This window comes from Palaemon carinicauda, chromosome 34, assembly GCF_036898095.1.
Source record: "Palaemon carinicauda isolate YSFRI2023 chromosome 34, ASM3689809v2, whole genome shotgun sequence".
Lineage (NCBI taxonomy): Eukaryota > Metazoa > Arthropoda > Malacostraca > Decapoda > Palaemonidae > Palaemon > Palaemon carinicauda.
Window position 1 is genome coordinate 73,496,891 of NC_090758.1, and position 20,653 is coordinate 73,517,543.

General features: G+C 45.6%; 1 protein-coding gene across 1 annotated transcript in view; it reads left to right on the top strand.

Annotated features, from left to right (window-relative positions):
- The window catches only part of LOC137627030 (bcl-2-associated transcription factor 1-like), a 171,078-nt gene that overhangs the window by 87,088 nt on the left and 63,337 nt on the right, over positions 1-20,653 (top strand). The window contains exon 5 of the mRNA XM_068358013.1: positions 2,679-3,354. Coding sequence (XP_068214114.1) covers positions 2,679-3,354 — 676 coding nt within the window. The remainder of the gene's footprint in view (positions 1-2,678; positions 3,355-20,653) is intronic.

Genomic DNA, 20,653 nt, shown 5'->3' on the forward strand with positions numbered 1-20,653 from the left:
CCTATCTTCTTCTTTACCGCCGTTATCCTTATATCAAGGGATCGATTGCTTGACGTGCCCTCTCAAAGGCCTGCTATCAAAGGCATCCTCTTCCACCAAACCTTTTCTTTTCATATCATCCTTCACCTAATCTCACCATCTAATTTCTGCTCTCTCTCGATCTCCCCTCCCCCATGACAGGTTCCTCCCCAAGCTCTCCTCCCTCCCTCCCCACCTCAACACGTGCCCGCACCTTCTCAGTCGTGACACTTATCACTCCTGTAATCCTTACTACGTCTTCCATTACAGCAAGTCCTCAATGTACAAGCTCAGTGGGTTCTAAGAGGCTGTTTGTAAGTCTAAATTTTATCCCAAGGTAGGCCTAACATAACTCCAATGAATTTGATTTCCAGCCACAAAATTCAACAGATAGTCTCATTCCATATGATATAAATATAAGGTTATTGCAAATGTTATTTTGCTTACTGTATTTAATTATATAATGTTGTTTTATTGCAGTACAGTACTGTATTTAATGTATTTCTTTATCTTATTACAGTATATGAACTTTTGATAAAACATCTTAGATCAATGATTTCATTTGGGTCTGTGTTTGTATCTCTGAATTCTTGTAAGTTGAGGTCTCTCTGTATTCTTATTTCATTATTTTCCAATCTTTCTTCTCTGTAGTTATAACAAAGTTTCCATTAACCCTTTTACCCCCAGGCTATTTAGAACTTTCCAGCCCTTAACCCCCAGGCATTTTTTTTTCAAGCACATTTTGCAATATATATTTTTTTAAATTGCTCCAACAGCCTTAATTTTTGTCATAGAGAGGTCAGGTTGGTCTCATTCTCTTGGAAAAGGCCTGAAGTTTCTCATAAAGTTATCAAAGATATGCAAAAAAAAATGTAAATAGCAGTTTTTTGCAAGGACGTACCAGTACGTCAATGGGGGTAAAGGGATGAGTTTTGTGAAATGTACCTGTACGTCCATTGGGGGGTAAAGGGATGAGTTTTGTGAAACGTACCAGTACGTCCATGGGGGTAAAGGGATGAGTTTTGTGAAACGTACCAGTACGTCCATGGGGGTAAAGGGATGAGTTTTGTGAAACGTACCAGTACGTCCACTGGGGGTAAAGGGATGAGTTTTGTGAAACGTACCAGTACGTCCATTGGGGGTAAAGGGATGAGTTTTGTGAAACGTACCAGTACGTCCATTGGGGGTAAAGGGATGAGTTTTGTGAAACGTACCAGTACGTCCATGGGGGTAAAGGGATGAGTTGTGTGAAACGTACCAGTACGTCCATTGGGGGTAAAGGGATGAGTTGTGTGAAACGTACCAGTACGTCCATTGGGGGTAAAGGGATGAGTTTTGTGAAACGTACCAGTACGTCCATTGGGGGTAAAGGGATGAGTTGTGTGAAACGTACCAGTACTGTACGTCCATTGGGGGTAAAGGGATGAGTTTTGTGAAACGTACCAGTACGTCCATTGGGGGTAAAGGGATGAGTTTTGTGAAACGTACCAGTACGTCCATGGGGGTAAAGGGATGAGTTGTGTGAAACGTACCAGTACGTCCATTGGGGGTAAAGGGATGAGTTGTGTGAAACGTACCAGTACGTCCATTGGGGGTAAAGGGATGAGTTTTGTGAAACGTACCAGTACGTCCATTGGGGGTAAAGGGATGAGTTTTGTGAAACGTACCAGTACTGTACGTCCATTGGGGGTAAAGGGATGAGTTTTGTGAAACGTACCAGTACGTCCATTGGGGGTAAAGGGATGAGTTGTGTGAAACGTACCAGTACTGTACGTCCATTGGGGGTAAAGGGATGAGTTTTGTGAAACGTACCAGTACGTCCATTGGGGGTAAAGGGATGAGTTTTGTGAAACGTACCAGTACGTCCATTGGGGGTAAAGGGATGAGTTTTGTGAAACGTACCAGTACGTCCATGGGGGTAAAGGGATGAGTTGTGTGAAACGTACCAGTACGTCCATTGGGGGTAAAGGGATGAGTTTTGTGAAACGTACCAGTACGTCCATTGGGGGTAAAGGGATGAGTTTTGTGAAACGTACCAGTACGTCCATTGGGGGTAAAGGGATGAGTTGTGTGAAACGTACCAGTACTGTACGTCCATTGGGGGTAAAGGGATGAGTTTTGTGAAACGTACCAGTACGTCCATTGGGGGTAAAGGGATGAGTTGTGTGAAACGTACCAGTACTGTACGTCCATTGGGGGTAAAGGGATGAGTTTTGTGAAACGTACCAGTACGTCCATTGGGGGTAAAGGGATGAGTTGTGTGAAACGTACCAGTACTGTACGTCCATTGGGGGTAAAGGGATGAGTTTTGTGAAACGTACCAGTACGTCCATTGGGGGTAAAGGGATGAGTTTTGTGAAACGTACCAGTACGTCCATGGGGGTAAAGGGATGAGTTGTGTGAAACGTACCAGTACGTCCATTGGGGGTAAAGGGATGAGTTTTGTGAAACGTACCAGTACGTCCATTGGGGGTAAAGGGATGAGTTTTGTGAAACGTACCAGTACGTCCATGGGGGGCAAAAGGGTTAATAAGATGTGATTTGGAAAGTAGTTAAGGGAATAAAAGATCTGTTAATAGATGTTAAATTTTTGGTTTATTGTTGTCAAGGTTTTATAGAAATATGTACGATAATCGTCTCCTTTTTACTTTTCCCATCAGAAAGTGGCGATGAACTGATATGCCCCACGGACGAGGAAGTAGAAGTTTTAAAGTTACCCTCCAGATCCCAATTGCCGAACAAGATCCCTCGCCGTCCGCGAAGGGAGCCGAGCATATCGGAACTGACGGATCGCATCGCCAGCGACTTCATGAAGCCGGAAACTCAGGCGCTCCTGCAGAATATACTGAAGCTGACGACTGAAGAGTCCTCTTCGAAAACAACCAAAGAAGGTTCAGCTTCCCCGGACCCTCTCATCACAGAGAAGATTCTAGACGAAATGGCGGTGGATCTCGAGGAAGTGGGGGAGGAAGTCGACGATTATTTCGGAAGCACGGCCGAAGTAGAGCCGAGTCTGGAAGATCACGTGAAAGTTGCTGCTAATCCCTCCCCTCCAAAGGCGCTGGATAAACGGCAGTCTGACGTTCGGACGCGCGCTGATTATCACACAGATTGGGAGCTGAAGATGGCTCTTGAAAATCCGGAGAAGCCATTAGAAAAGGCTGTGAATATTCCCTTGAGGCCTCCTCCTGTCGAAAAGAATCGAGGAAATAAATCGAACAGCTCTTCTCTTTGGACCCCGGCGTTAGATCGCCGCCAGGTGTCAGAGGCCAAGTTGAAGATGGCGTACCAAGCTGGGAAAAGCAATTGGGAAGTTGAAACACCGTATATAGCAAGGTAATGTAAATGCACGATTGTTGTAATTATTAGAATGACGTATCATGACCATGAACTTTAAATTCTCAAATTATATACAGTACAGTAATTTAATTCCAATGAGTTGAAATTTAAAATTACGTACATAATGTACCTACTTAAATTAGGTAATGTAAATTCACGACTCTTGTTGTTATCAGACTAACGTATCAGGACCATGGAGTTTAAATTCTCAAATTATATAATTTACTTCCACTGAGTTGGAATTCTAAAATTACGTACAAACTGTAATGTACGTACTTGAATTACTTTAAGAACACCGTATATGGCAAGGTAATGTATATTAATTTTGTTGTTAAGATAACTTTCCCTGACCATGGAGTTTATATTCTCAAATTATGTATATAGTGTACACATTTAGATTACTACAAGTTAAGCGGTCAATGTTATGAAGTTTTGCGAAAAAAATGCAGATTTGATATATATCTCCTGTTATATAACTGAGATTGCTCTCCTGTATTTGGGCTCGTATAAGTCAATGCTTCTACGTCTTCAGTTGAGGTTCATTCACACGTATAAAACTACAAATGCACCTTAACCCTTTTACCCCCAAAGGATGTACTGGTACGTTTCACAAAAGCCATCCCTTTACCCCCATGGACGTACCGGTACGTCCTTGCAAAAAAATGCTATTTTTATTTTTCATATTTTTGATAATTTTTTGAAAAAATTCAGGGATCTTCCAAGAGAATGAGACCAACCTGACCTCTCTATGACAAAAATTAAGCCTGTTAGAGCAATTTAAAAAAAAATATACTGCAAAATATGCTGGGAAAAAAATTACCCCTTGGGGGTTAAGGGTTGGAAATTTCCAAAGAGCCTGGGGGTAAAAGGGTTAAATGAAGACATACAAATCTTTAGTTATACAAGACTAAATAAGGCACAGCATACTCAGTTATATAACATGAGACAGTAAACAGAAAATAGTACTTCTATACCTTATAAGTTAATTTTTCAGGGCCTTGTGTAATACGGCAGTAGGTTTTTTTATATCAAGACCTTTTCTAGATTTGGTGCAATATGATTGTAAATCTATTCCCATAAATATACTATTTTATGGAATGAAAGGAACTTCCTGTGAATAAGGAAATTTTCTAATAGCAAACCTTCAAATGATAAAGTACTGTACGACTTTATAGTTTTAAATATTAAACTTAGCCGGTGAATATATAATAGCTGCAACTCTGCGTCTCGACAGACAACATACTAAAAAAACTCGCGAGCGATCGCTATGCAGGTTGCGGGTGTGCCCACCAGCGCCAACTGTCGGCCAGATACCACTCTTGAATGTAAACAAAACCTTCAATTCTTCTCTGTCGACGTTGACGACAAGACGTACTTATACTCGCTGTAGAACCTGGAGTTTTCCCATCATATTTGGTGAAGTACTTTATTTTGGTTTGAGCTTTCGCAGTACAGGTGTTTTTTCCTCAACATAAACTCTTGAACTCTTTATTGAATCGGATTATTTGTTGATGACTTGGATTGTTTTTGGAATTTTCTTTGACTAATTCAAAATGACTGACCCTTCTCAAGTACCTAGGTTTCGAAAGTGTAATGCTAGGGACTGTAATAGGCATCTTCCAAAGGCTTCTCTCGACCCTCATACTGTTTGTTCCAATTGTCGGGGTAAAACCTGTCAATTGGGAGATCGGTGTGAGGAATGCGTGGGCCTTTCGGAATTCGATTTTATCGAATATGATAAGTATACACGCAGACTAGAGAGAGATAGGGTAAGGAGAAGTTCTTCTAGGTCCGTAGATTTTTCCTCTCCACATGCCCCTGAACCTAATCCTTCCCCTGTAGTGGTTGTTCCTAACCCCCCTTCTAGCACTCAGGAACCGTCGATGCAAGACATGTTACGTGCTATCCATGCCTTGGGGGAGAGGGTTGAAGCGTTAGCAAGTGACCGTAATCAACTTATGGCTGACGTGAAGGAACTTAAGTGCCACAGTGCCACGGCGGAAAGTGGGAAAGTGATTAGTGCGCAAAGTGTTGTGAACAGTGTTGCGACCGAGGGTTCGTCTGTTCGTGCCTGTCGTTCACCTAGTCCGGGACCTCTTGCAAGCTCCCAAGCCCAGGGGAGAAGCAATGTCGTACGACTTATGGGTTCGAGAGGCCTTGATCAGCGAACAGACGTTCCCTCTATGGTATCAGGCGTATCTCGTCAAGATCGCCCCTACCATAAGACGAGAGAGCCCATTTTTACCTCGTCTTCCGAAGGCGTTTCACGCAAGAAACCATGGAGCAAGGTTTCTAGGCCTTTGAAACGCAAGTCGGTCCCTTCAGGACAGGTCCAACGTCCCGGATGTAGTCATTGGGACAGTTCGGACCCGTTGCTGTCATCGGATGACTGCTCGCCGCCTAAGCAAGGCAAAGTTGTGCCGTCTCAGACGCTAACCCCGTCTGTTACCGCACCCGTTACCGTAGACCCTAAATGGGTTATACTGCAGGACATGCAGTCTAAGCTTGCGTCCCTTATGGAAGATTACGACGCAGAGAAGGTTTCCGTTGAACCTAGCCGTTTATCTCATGGAGATCCTGGCCGTCAGCCACCCAAGCGTTCTGTTGTGCGTCCTGTTGACGTTGGTGTTGCCAGTTCACGTCAACCAGTTGGGGTTGTACCACACCCGATGCGGTCTCGTGTGGACTTTCAACCTAATGTGGACGTTAAGCAACTCACTGATGCGCCTGGTGACGTTCAGGACGTTCGCCAACCATCAGAGTTGACTTGTTTTGACGCGGTGCGTCAACCTCCGCAACCTAGAGTTGTTTTGACTGCACAACCCAGGCGGTCTAAGCAGTCTCGGGTGGACGCTGTGCATCCTCACGCACCTGTTGTTGTTGTTGACAGTTCCCAGACTGTTCAGCAGTTTCAGGACGCTGCGTCCTGCTCCGTCACTTATGCACCAGTGCGGGCGGACGCTGCGTGTCAAGCATTGCCTACCCCTTTGCTTGTTTCTCATCAGTTATCAGATGAGGAACTTTCGGATGAGGACGTTGCTGACCCTCAGCCTGAGGATCATCCTTCAGATATTGATGAGCCTAGAGCAGTTCCGCCATCTATGGACTTTAAGAAAGTCATGCTCATCTTTAAAGAGTTGTTCCCTGAACACTTTGTCTCTGTGGCTCCTCGTTCGCCGCCGTCTGAGTTTGTTTTAGGCGTTCCTGCTGCCATGCCAGCCTTTACAAAACTCGTTCTCTCTCGCTCATCCAAGAGAGCTTTACGGCTGTTAGGCGATTGGTTAGAAACCAAGAGGAGTTTAGGGAAGACTTCCTTTGCCTTCCCCCCAACTAAACTCTCGTCTAGATCGAGCGTCCGGTATGCCACGGGAGAAGTTCTCGGCTTGGGAGTTCCTGCCTCTGCCCAGGGCGACTTCTCAAGTCTTGTAGACTCTCCCCGCCGCCTAGCCATGAGACGCTCGAAGATTAGTTGGTCATCCTCAGACCTGGACCATCTACTTAAGGGCATCTTTAGGGCTTTTGATGTTTTTAACTTCCTTGACTGGTGTTTGGGAGCCCTGAGTAGGAAAATCTCATCAGCCGATAGAGATGTTTCCTTACTCATCATGTCCTGCATGGATAAGGCCATCCGCGATGGATCCAACGAGCTCTCCGCCTCGTTTACGTCAGGAGTCCTAAAGAAACGAGAGTCTCTGTGCTCTTTTCTGTCAGCAGGAGTGACGCCCTGTCAACGATCTGAGCTACTTTTTGCCCCTTTATCTAAGTTCTTGTTTCCTGAACTTTTAGTTAAAGAAATATCGTTGTCCCTTGTGCAGAAGGACACCCATGACTTGGTTGCGTCCTCGGCTCGCAAAGGGACCCCTTCGTCTGCCTTGTCTGCTAGACCTAGGATAGACACTCCAGCGTCCAGGTTTATTCCGCCCTTTCGTGGCAGAGCCCCCAGCAGGGGAAGTACTCGTGCCGAAGGGAAGAGAGGAAAGAGGAAAGGAGCCAAGTCCTCGCGAGGCAGAGTCTGACTGCCCGCAGCTTCAGACAGCAGTAGGTGCCAGACTCAAGAACTTCTGGCAAGCCTGGGAGAAGAGAGGCGCAGATCAACAGTCTGTGAGGTTGCTCAGAGAGGGGTACAAAATCCCATTTGTACGCAAACCTCCTCTAGCGACGTCCCCCATCGATCTCTCTCCCAGTTACCGAGAGGAAGCAAAGAGACAAGCCCTGAAACTAGAAGTGTCTCTTTTGCTAGAGAAGGGAGCGGTGGTCAAAGTCTCGGACCTTCAATCACCGGGGTTTTACAACCGTCTCTTCCTAGTACCGAAGAAGACAGGAGGTTGGAGACCGGTGCTAGACGTCAGTGCTCTGAATGTCTTTGTCACAAAGACAAAGTTCACCATGGAGACCACGAAGTCAGTTTTAGCAGCGGTCAGAAAGGGAGACTGGATGGTCTCTCTCGACCTAAGAGACGCTTACTTCCACATCCCCATTCACTCAGATTCCCAACCTTTTCTGAGTTTTGTGTTCGACAATGTGGCGTACCAGTTTCGGGCCCTGTGCTTTGGCCTAAGTCCTGCTCCTCTCTTGTTTACGAGGCTTATGAGGAATGTGGCAAAATTCCTTCATTTATCGGGTATCCGAGCCTCCCTTTATTTGGACGACTGGCTTCTCAGAGCCTCGTCCAGTCATCGCTGTCTGAAGGATCTCAATTGGACTTTAGATCTGACCAAGGAATTGGGACTTCTGGTCAACTTGGAAAAGTCCCAGCTGATCCCATCCCAAACTATTCTGTATTTAGGGATGGAGATTCGCAGTCCAGTTTTTCGGGCTTTTCCGTCGGCCCCCAGAATAGATCAAGCCCTGCTCGTAATCCAAAAGATGTTGAAGAGAGAACGTTGCTCAGTCAGGAATTGGATGAGTCTGATAGGAACTCTATCATCCCTGGAGCAGTTTGTCTCGCTAGGAAGGCTACACCTCCCACCTCTACAATTCCATCTAGCTTTTCACTGGAAAAAGGACAAGACGCTAGAGGCGGTCTCGATCCCGATTTCCGAAACAGTAAAGACTTGCCTGAATTGGTGGAAAGACAATATCAGTCTACGAGAGGGACTTCCCCTAGCAGTTCAGAAACCAAACCACGTTCTCTTCTCAGACGCATCGGATTTGGGTTGGGGTGCGACACTGGACGGTCGGGAATGCTCAGGTCTGTGGACCTCAAGTCAGAGGAGTATGCATATCAACGGCAAGGAGCTTTTGGCAGTTCACTTGGCCTTGATAAGCTTCGAGAGTCTCCTTCTAGACAAAGTGGTGGAGGTCAACTCGGACAACACCACAGCTTTGGCGTACATTTCCAAACAAGGAGGTACCCACTCTCTGACACTGTACGAGATTGCAAGGGACCTGCTCATCTGGTCAAGAGATCGAGGCATCTCCCTAGTGACGAGGTTTATCCAGGGCGACTTGAACGTTTTAGCAGACTGTCTCAGTCGGAAAGGTCAGGTAATTCCAACCGAATGGACCCTCCACAAGGATGTATGCAAGAGGCTTTGGGCGACTTGGGGTCAACCCACCATAGACCTCTTTGCAACCTCGATGACCAAGAGGCTTCCAATCTATTGCTCTCCAGTCCCGGACCCAGCAGCAATACATATAGATGCCTTTCTCCTAGACTGGTCTCACCTAGACCTATACGCATTCCCACCATTCAAGATTGTCAACAAGGTACTGCAGAAGTTCGCCTCTCACGAAGGGACAAGGTTGACGTTAGTTGCTCCCCTCTGGCCCGCGAGAGAATGGTTCACCGAGGTACTTCGATGGCTGGTAGACTTTCCAAGAAGTCTTCCTCTAAGAGTAGACCTATTATGTCAGCCACACGTAAAGAAGGTACACCAAAGCCTCCACGCTCTTCATCTGACTGCCTTCAGACTATCGAAAGACTCTCGAGAGCTAGAGGCTTTTCGAAGGAGGCAGCCAGTGCGATTGCAAGATCGAGGAGAGCTTCTACCATTAGAGTTTACCAATCGAAGTGGGAAATCTTCCGAGACTGGTGCAAGTCAGTATCTGTATCCTCGTCCAGTACCTCTGTAGCCCAAATCGCGGACTTTCTCTTATATCTGAGAAGAGTTCGCTCCCTTTCAGCTCCCACGATCAAGGGCTACAGGAGCATGTTGGCTTCGGTCTTCCGGCATAGAGGCTTAGATCTTTCCAACAATAAAGATCTACAAGATCTCCTTAAGTCTTTTGAGACCTCTAAGGAACGTCGTTTGGCTACACCTGGATGGAATTTAGACGTGGTCCTAAGATTCCTCATGTCAGACAGGTTCGAGCCTTTACATTCAGCCTCCCTAAAGGATCTCACTCTTAAGACTCTTTTCCTGGTGTGCTTGGCCTCAGCTAAAAGAGTCAGTGAGCTTCATGCCTTCAGCAAGAACATTGGTTTTTCGACAGAAAAAGCCTCTTGTTCTCTTCAACTTGGTTTCCTAGCCAAGAATGAACTGCCTTCTCGTCCTTGGCCTAAATCTTTTGATATTCCTAGCTTATCAAAGATCATAGGCAACGAGTTAGAGAGAGTATTATGCCCCGTTAAAGCTCTTAAGTTCTATTTAGCTCGTACTAAGCCTTTAAGAGGTAAATCTGAAGCGTTATGGTGTTCGGTTAAGAAACCATCCTTACCTATGTCAAAGAATGCTTTGTCATATTTTATCAGATTGTTAATACGAGAAGCTCATTCACACTTGAGTGAGGAAGACCGATCTTTGCTTAAGGTTAAGACGCACGAAATCAGAGCTATAGCAACTTCCGTGGCCTTTAAGCAAAATAGATCTCTGCAAAGTATCATGGACGCGACCTTTTGGAGAAGCAAGTCAGTGTTCGCGTCATTTTACTTGAAAGATGTCCAGACTCTTTACGAGGACTGCTACACACTGGGTCCATTCGTAGCAGCGAGTGCAGTAGTGGGTGAGGGCTCAACCACTACACTTCCCTAATTCCATATCCTTTTAATCTGTCTCTTGAAATGTTTTTAATATTGTTTTTTGGGTTGTACGGAAGGCTAAGAAGCCTTTCGCATCCTGGTTGATTTGGCGGGTGGTCAAAGTCATTTCTTGAGAGCGCCCAGATTAGGGGTTTGATGAGGTCCTGTTGTATGGGTTGCAGCCCTTGATACTTCAGCTCCTGGGAGTCTGTCAGCATCCTAAGAGGATCGCTGGGCTCCGTGAGGAAGACAGACTTACAAGGCAGAGTAATCGTCTAAGTCGACTTCCTTACCAGGTACCTATTTATTTTGGTTTTGTTATATTGATAACTGTCAAAATGAAAAAACTCTTAGCTTATACGCTGTAAACATATTAACTCTGGTCTCTACCCACCTCCTTGGGTGTGAATCAGCTATTATATATTCACCGGCTAAGTTTAATATTTAAAAATGATATTTTAATTATAAAATAAATTTTTGAATATACTTACCCGGTGAATATATAAATTAAATGACCTTCCCTTCCTCCCCAATAGAGACGCAGCGGGACAAGAAGAATTGAAGGTTTTGTTTACATTCAAGAGTGGTATCTGGCCGACAGTTGGCGCTGGTGGGCACACCCGCAACCTGCATAGCGATCGCTCGCGAGTTTTTTGAGTATGTTGTCTGTCGAGCCGCAGAGTTGCAGCTATTATATATTCACCGGGTAAGTATATTCCAAAATTTATTTTATAATCAAAATATCATATTTTTACCAAAACCCTAAAACACATTTCTTAATCTTAGATATATATATATGCCTTTTCTATTTGTAATACAACTCTTAGTGCTTTTCTATATATGGTGTTACCGTATATAACTAAATACTAATACTTTTACCTTTTCTCTAAAGGCTGCGAACACATTTTTTATTCGATTATATGAAGAAATACTGGGTCTGGGCATGTCATTAAGGATGCAGCAGATATTAACCCTTTTACCCCCAAAGGACGCATTGGTACGTTTCACAAAAGCCATCCCTTTACCCCCATGGACGTACCGGTACATCCTTGCAAAAAAATGCTATAATTTTTTTTTTTCATATTTTTGATAATATTTTGAGAAAATTCAGGCATTTTCCAAGAGAATGAGACCAACCTGACCTCTCTATGACAAAAATTAAGGCTGTTAGAGCAATTTAAAAAAAAATATATTGCAAAATGTGCTGGGGAAAAAATAACCCCCTGGGGGTTAAGGGTTGGAAATTTCCAAAGAGCCTGGGGGTAAAAGGGTTAAACTGATTATTAACACTTGCCATCATCATCATCATCCAGGTGCTATATCCCCAAGGACGACGGCAGTCGTGGCTTGCCATTACTTACTATTTCTGGCTCTGCAGCAACTGAGCTGTAGATGTTCTTCCTCGAGTCAATCTCACCAGTCCATCCATATATTTCTGTCTTGGTCTTACTTTCGGTTTCCTTTCATCTATTTCTTTAGTGAGAGATGTTCTAAATCTTGTCTTCTCACTGTGTATAAACCATAAAACAAGATATATTGACCTACTCAACAGGAAAGTAAGAAATGAGTTAGCAGCTAGAGTGGATATGAATGTGTTGAGGTGGTTTGGCCATGTTGAGAGAATGGAAAATGGCTGTCTGCTAAAGAAGGTGATGAATGCAAGAGTTGATGGAAGAAGTACAAGAGGAAGGCCAAGGTTTGGGTGGATTGATGGAGTGAAGAAAGCTCTGGGTGATAGGAGGATAGATGTGAGAGAGGCAAGAGAGCGTGCTAGAAATAGGAATGAATGGCGAGCGATTGTGACGCAGTTCCGGTAGGACCTGCTGCTGCCTCCGATGCCTTAGATGACCGCGGAGGTAGCAGCAGTAGGGGATTCAGCGTTATGAAGCTTCATCTGTGGTGGATAATGTGGGAGGGTGGGCTGTGGCACCCTAGCAGTACCAGCTGAACTCGGTTGAGTCCCTTGTTAGGCTGGAGGAACGTAGAGAGTAGAGGTCCCCTTGTTGTTTTTGTTTCATTTGTTGATGTCGGCTACCCCCCAAAATAGGGGGAAGTGCCTTGGTATGTATGTATTATTATTATTATTATTATTATTATTATTACTATTATTATTATTACTACTACTTGCTAAGCTACATTAGGTTTTTTTAATTTCAAAAGTTCCACTGATTCGATCCACAATTTAGTTTCCGCTTGAATGGAACTTCTTAGATACTGTTTAGTAATGAGCCTTTAGAGAGAAAATGCCAAACTGTTAGAATTTACTACATACCTTTTACTACTTGTACCTAGTGGATGGTATTATTATTATTACTTGCTAACCTGCAACCCTAGTTGGAAAAGCAGGATGCTATAAGCCCTAAAGAAGATCTGAATGCAAAGGATGGTCAGAATTTTTGACAATCTTAAACAGCCCCTTGCACAATGGCGTAACTGAATGACCATGCCACAGATTAAAATTTGGATGGTAAGTTTTTTTCTCAAAAAATGTTAAAAAGAGTCCGCTACTGATGATCAGATAGGAGGAAAATATTCAAAAGATAGAATGAATGAGTCAAGATAGTACGTCAGAATAGAAGTTTCTAAAAAATCAGAAAATACTCTGGTTTTTTTTTGTGCCATGATAGAAGAAAAAGGACTGGATATGTTTTTCAAAAGTAAAATTGCAATCAAGAATCCCAACTAAAATTTCTAATGAGTGTGTATGCAGAAAAATGAAGAGAGATGGGTGTGGAAAATAGAATGTCCTTGACCCACATACAATCATAATTAAAGTTTTGTTTAGAGTTAACTTCATCCTCCATAATTAATGGCATGCGGTAATTTTAGATGAATATCTGTTATAGAATTCAACATCCATAGGTCTACATTCAGGATGTGGGATCAATGTAAAAAGAATAGCATCATCTGCATATTAAACAAGCCACACATTTAGATAGTACTGCTTGAGAGTTACTGGGTCCTGTGATTGGCCAGATAGTACTACATTGGATCCCTCTATGGTTATGGCTCATTTTTACTTTGCCTACGCATACACCTAATAGTCTGGCCTATAATTTTAGTCTTCTGGAAGCGTTTTAAACGTTTTAGATGCATTCCGAGGAGTGTTCTTTCTGTAATTTTAGTCTTCTGGAAGCATTATAAATGTTCTCTCCACATTCTTCTCTTTCCTTATACACCTGATAACACTAAGATAACGGAAAATTTCTTCTTCACCCAAGGGGTTAGCTACTGCAATGTGATTGTTCAGTGGTTACTTTCCTCTTGGTAAGGGTAGAAGAGACTCTTCAGCTATGGTAAGCAGCTCTTCTAGTAGAATACCAAAATCAAACCATTGTTCTCTAGTCTTGGGTAGTGTCAAAGCCTCTGCACGATGCTTTTCCGCTGTCTTGGGTTTGATTTCTCTTACTTGAAGGTACTCTCAGGTATACTATTCTATCCGTTTCCTTATTTCCTTTCCTCACTGGGTTATTTTACCTGTTGGAGACCTTATGGGGCTTATAACATCATTCTTTTCCAACTAAGGTTGTAGCTTAACTAATAATAATATGCTATGAAAAGTAAAGGACAAAGAATACTACTTTTACCGAACACCAAATTACATTTCTGAAGACACTATTATTTTAATTATTATTATTATTATTATTATTATTATTATTATTATTATTATTATTAGCTAAGCTACAACTCTAGTTGGAAAAGAAAGATGCTATAAGCACAAGGGCTTCAACAAGGATAAATAGCCTAGTGAGGAAAGGAAACAAGGAAATATATAAACTACAGGAGAAGTAATGAACAATTAAAATATGTTATTTTCATTAGTAAAATAAATTTTTGAATATACTTACCCGATGATCATGTAGCTGTCAACTCCGTTGCCCGACAGAAATCTAAGGTCGGGATACGCCAGCGATCGCTATACAGGTGGGGGTGTACACAACAGCGCCATCTGTGAGCAGGTACTCAAGTACTTCTTGTCAACAAGAACTCAATTTTCTCCTCGGTCCACTGGTTCTCTATGGGGAGGAAGGGTGGGTCCTTAAATTCATGATCATCGGGTAAGTATATTCAAAAATTTATTTTACTAAGGAAAATAACATTTTTCAATATTAATCTTACCCGATGATCATGTAGCTGATTCACACCCAGGGTGGTGGGTGGAGACCAGCATACATGTTAACAATAGAAGCTAAGTATCCCGTATTTCATTTTATCAGTTATTCAAAATAACAAACATAAAATAAATAAGTACCTGGTAAGGAAGTCGACTTGAACTATTACTCTGCCTTTTTTAAGTACGTCTTCCTTACTGAGCCTAGCGGTCCTCTTAGGATGCTGAACGACTCCTAGGTGCCGAAGTATGAAGGGCTGCAACCCATACTAAAGGACCTCATCACAACCTCTAATCTAGGCGCTTCTCAAGAAAGAATTTGACCACCCGCCAAATCAACCAGGATGCGGAAGACTTCTTAGCCTTCCGTACAACCCAAAAACAACAATAAAAAGTATTTCAAGAGAAAGATTAAAAAAGGTTATGGGAATGTAGTGGCTGAGCCCTCACCTACTACTGCACTCGCTGCTACGAATGGTCCCAGGGTGTAGCAGTTCTCGTAAAGAGACTGGACATCTTTGAGATAGAATGATGCGAACACTGACTTGCTTCTCCAATAGGTTGCATCCATAACACTCTGCAGAGAACGGTTCTGTTTGAAGGCCACTGAAGTAGCGACAGCTCTTACTTCATGCGTCCTTACCTTCAGCAAAGCAAGGTCTTCTTCCTTCAGATGAGAATGTGCCTCTCTAATCAGAAGCCTGATGTAGTAAGAAACTGCGTTCTTAGACATCGGTAGAGCAGGTTTCTTGATAGAACACCATAACGCTTCTGATTGTCCTCGTAATGGCTTTGTCCGTCTTAAATAGTACTTAAGAGCTCTTACTGGGCAAAGTACTCTCTCTAGTTCGTTCCCCACCAAGTTGGACAGGCTTGGGATCTCGAACGACTTGGGCCAAGGACGGGAAGGAAGCTCGTTTTTAGCCAAAAAGCCGAGCTGCAAGGAACATGTAGCCGTTTCAGATGTAAAACCTATGTTCCTGCTGAAGGCGGGGATCTCACTGACTCTTTTAGCTGTTGCTAAGCAAACGAGGAAAAGAGTCTTTAATGTGAGATCCTTAAAAGAGGCTGATTGACGCGGTTCGAATCTTGATGACATCAGGAACCTTAAAACCACGTCTAGGTTCCAGCCTGGAGTGGACAACCGACGTTCCTTTGAGGTCTCAAAAGACCTAAGGAGGTCCTGTAGATCTTTGTTGGTGGAAAGATCCAAGCCTCTGTGGCGGAAGACCGCTGCCAACATACTCCTGTAACCCTTGATCGTAGGAGCTGAGAGGGATCTTACATTCCTGAGATGTAACAGAAAGTCAGCAATCTGTGTTACAGAGGTACTGGTTGAGGAAACTGCATTGGCCTTGCACCAGCTTCGGAAGACTTCCCATTTTGACTGATAGACTCTGAGAGTGGATGTCCTCCTTGCTCTGGCAATCGCTCTGGCTGCCTCCTTCGAAAAGCCTCTAGCTCTTGAGAGTCTCTCGATAGTCTGAAGGCAGTCAGACGAAGAGCGTGGAGGCTTGGGTGTACCTTCTTTACGTGAGGCTGACGCAGAAGGTCCACTCTTAGAGGAAGAGTCCTGGGAACGTCCACTAGCCATTGCAGTACCTCGGTGAACCATTCTCTCGCAGGCCAGAGGGGAGCAACCAACGTCAACCGTGTCCCTTCGTGGGAAGCGAACTTCTGAAGTACCCTGTTGACAATCTTGAACGGAGGGAACGCATACAGGTCTAGATGGGACCAATCCAGCAGAAAGGCATCCACGTGAACTGCTGCTGGGTCTGGAATCGGAGAACAATACATCGGGAGCCTCTTGGTCATCGAGGTAGCGAATAGATCTATGGTGGGCTGACCCCACAGGGTCCATAGTCTGCTGCACACATTCTTGTGAAGGGTCCACTCTGTGGGGATGACCTGACCCTTCCAGCTGAGGCGATCTGCCATGACATTCATGTCGCCCTGAATGAACCTCGTTACCAGCGAAAGCTTTCGATCTCTTGACCAAATGAGGAGGTCCCTTGCGATCTCGAACAACTTCCTCGAATGAGTCCCTCCTTGCTTGGAGATGTAAGCCAAGGCTGTGGTGTTGTCGGAGTTCACCTCCACCACCTTGCTTAGCTGGAGGGACTTGAAGTTTATCAAGGCCAGATGAACTGCCAAAAGCTCCTTGCAATTGATGTGAAGTGTCCTTTGCTCCTGATTCCACGTGCCCGAGCATTCCTGTCCGTCCAGTGTCGCACCCCAGCCCGTGTCCGATGCGTCCGAGAAGAGACGGTGGTCGGGGGTCTGAACAGCCAATGGTAGACCTTCCTTGAGAAGAATGCTGTTCTTCCACCACGTCAGTGTAGACCTCATCTCTTCGGAAACAGGCACTGAGACCGCCTCTAGCGTCATGTCCTTTCTCCAGTGAGCAGCTAGATGATACTGAAGGGGGCGGAGGTGGAGTCTCCCTAACTCGATGAACTGGGCCAGCGATGAAAGTGTCCCTGTTAGACTCATCCACTGCCTGACTGAACATCGGTTCCTTCTCAGCATGCTCTGGATGCATTCTAGGGCTTGATTGATCCTTGGGGCCGACGGAAAAGCCCGAAAAGCTCGACTCTGAATCTCCATACCTAGATAGACAATGGTCTGGGATGGGACGAGTTGGGACTTCTCTATATTGACCAGGAGGCCCAATTCCTTGGTCAGATCCAAAGTCCATCTGAGATTCTCCAGACAGCGACGACTTGACGGAGCTCTTAAAAGCCAGTCGTCCAAATAGAGGGAGGCTCTGATGTCTGCCAAGTGAAGGAATTTGGCAATATTCCTCATCAGTCTGGTAAACACAAGAGGTGCCGTGCTTAGGCCAAAGCACAGGGCTTGGAATTGGTACACGACCTTTCCAAAGACGAACCTTAGGAAAGGTTGGGAGTCTGGATGGATGGGGACGTGAAAGTACGCGTCTTTCAGGTCTAACGAGACCATCCAGTCCTCCTTCCTGACCGCTGCTAGGACCGACTTCGTCGTCTCCATCGTGAACGTCTGCTTGGTGACAAAAGCATTGAGAGCACTGACGTCCAGCACCGGTCTCCAACCTCCTGTCTTCTTCGCTACCAGGAAGAGACGGTTGTAGAAGCCCAGGGATTGATGGTCCCGGACTATGACTACCGCTCCCTTTTGTAGCAAGAGCGACACCTCTTGTTGCAACGCTAGCCTCTTGTCCTTCTCCTTGTAGTTGGGAGAGAGGTTGATGGGAGATGTAGCTAGAGGGGGACTGCGGCAGAATGGAATTCTGTACCCCTCCTTTAGCCACTTCACAGACTGAGCGTCTGCACCTCTGCTCTCCCAAGCTCGCCAGAAGAACTTGAGCCTGGCTCCCACTGCTGTCTGGAGAGGAAGGCAGTCAGAACCTGCCTTTTGCGGACTTGGAACCCTTCTTGGATTTGCCACGGTGACTGTCGGCACGGGTACCTCCTCTGCTGGAGGTTCTGCCACGAAAGGGCGGGATGAACCTAGTAGCTGGAGTGTCTACTGCTGCAGGACGGAAAGGTCTAGGCACGGAAGGTAAAGCTTTAGCCTTACGTGCAGAAGAAGCCATCAGATCATGGGTATCCTTCTGGACCAGTGAGGCAGCCATCCCCTGAATCAGCTCCTCCGGAAACAGACACTTGGAGAGAGGCGCAAACAACAACTCCGACTTCTGGCAAGGAGTGATACCAGACGACAAGAAGGAGCAAAGATGTTCTCTCTTCTTAAGCACTCCAGACGTGTAAGAAGCCGCAAGTTCACCAGACCCATCCCGAATGGCTTTGTCCATGCAAGACATGATCAGCATGGCAGAGTCCTTATCCGAAGGGGAAGTCTTCCTGCTTAACGCTCCCAAACACCAATCGAGGAAGTTGAAGATCTCAAAAGCACGAAAGACCCCCTTCAACAGATGATCCATGTCAGAAAAGGACCAGCAAATCTTCGATCGTCTCATAGCCAGCCTGCGGGGAGAGTCAACCAGACTTGAAAAGTCGCCCTGGGCAGAGGCAGGAACCCCCAAGCCGGGTTGCTCTCCCGTGGCATACCAGACGCTAGATTTGGAAGCAAGCTTGGTAGGGGGAAAGATGAAAGCAGTCTTTCCCAGTTGCTTCTTGGTCTGCAACCACTCTCCCATAACCCTCAAAGCTCTCTTGGATGAGCGTGCGAGGACAAGCTTGGTGAAGGCAGGAGCAGCAGACTGCATGCCCAGAGCAAACTCGGAGGGAGGAGAGCGAGGGGTTGCAGACACAAACTGTTCAGGATACAAATCCCTGAACAAGGCAAGGACTTTACGAAAGTCTAAGGAGGGAGGTGTAGACTTGGGCTCTTCTAAGTCTGAGTGCGGTTCATCCACATGTGCATCTTCGTCATCCGAAACTCCATCATCCGAAAGTTGAGTAGGAAGTGGCAAAGGCAGAGCAGAAAGCTGAACGGCTGAATCCGGCAGCACAGGTGCATGTGTAGCTGCTGCGGATCCAACATCATGCCGCTGCTGGTCAGTCTGCGAGCTGGCAACAACAAAGGCAGAGTGCTGGTGCGTGGGAGGGACTGCCGTGGGTTGCGGAGCATGCCGTATGGGATGCGGAGCATGCCGCATGGGTTGCGGAGCATGCCGCATAGAGTCAGAACCCGGCAGCTCTACAGCACCTTCCCACTGCTGATGCGGTAGCTCACGCATGTCAACGGATGGTGCAGCAAGAACATGCGTCTGGCAGGGAGGACTGCGCATCGGTGGTGGAGCTCTCACAGGTGGAGTGTGGGAGCAGGCAGCCGCAGTATCTGCTGAGCGCACAACCGCAGCAGGTTGTAGGCTAACGGGGGCAGTGTCAACCTTCTCAGCATGATACTCTTGCATGAACGCAGCAAGCTGAGACTGCATAGTCTGCAGCATGGACCACTTAGGGTCTACCGTGGTTGGAGCAGCAACAGACGGAGCAGTAGCCTGTTGTGGAACCACTCTACCTCTCTTGGGAGGTGTGCAGTCTTCGGAAGACTGCGGCGAGTCCGAACTGACCCAGTGGCTACACCTGGGCCGTTGGAATCGCTCGGAAGGGACCTTACGCTTAAGAGGTCGTGAGACCTTGGTCCATCGTTTCCTCCTGGAAACTTCTTCCACAGACGAGGAATGATAGGGCTCATTCGTCTGTATGTGGATGGGACGATCTCTACGAGAAACGTCCGCAACCACTGAGGGTACATCCGTACGCTGATCAAGGCCTGCCGAACCCTTTGGTCCTTCGACATTGCTTCTCCCCTGGGCTTGGGAGCTTGCAAGAGGTCCCGGACTAGGAGGACGACTGGCACGAACAGATGTACCCTCATGCGCAACACTGACACTGACACTTTTCACTTCACTTGCACTAACGCTTCCCACTGCACTTTTCGCTTTCAGCTCTTTGACATCTGCCAAAAGCTGATTACGGTCATTAGCCAATGACTCCACTCTGTCACCGAGAGCCTGAATGACACGCATCATATCCGCCATGGATGGCTGAGCACTAGTAGCAGGGTCGGGAGTCACCACTACAGGGGAAGGAAAAGGTTGAGGGGCATGGGGAGAGGAAAAATCCACAGAGCGAGAAGAACTCCTCCTGATTCTATCCTTCTCTAGCCTACGTGCATTTTTAAGGAATTCGTTAAAATCGAATTCCGAAAGCCCAATGCATTCCTCACATCGATCTTCCAATTGACAGGATTTACCCCTACAATTGGAACAAACGGTGTGAGGATCTACGGAGGCCTTCGGAAGACGCCTAGTACAAGCCCTAACACTACACTGCCTGTACTTAGGGACTTGAGACTGGTCAGACATCTTGAATTGGAGAAATAGTCAAGGGGGGATTCCAAAATCTAGCAAAGTTCGTTAACAATTAATCCAAATTAAATCCAAAAGCTTGCTAAGCTAATGATAAAGCTTCCTGAATAGCGAAGGCTAAAATCTAGAGTGAATACATCACCAAAATCGTGAAAAACAACTCCAGAATCAACAGCGTATCCAAGTAGGTCTTGCCGGCGGCACGACAGAGGAAAAATTGAGTTCTTGTTGACAAGAAGTACTTGAGTACCTGCTCACAGATGGCGCTGTTGTGTACACCCCCACCTGTATAGCGATCGCTGGCGTATCCCGACCTTAGATTTCTGTCGGGCAACGGAGTTGACAGCTACATGATCATCGGGTAAGATTAATATTGAAAAAAAACATTTTAAGAACAGTAACAACA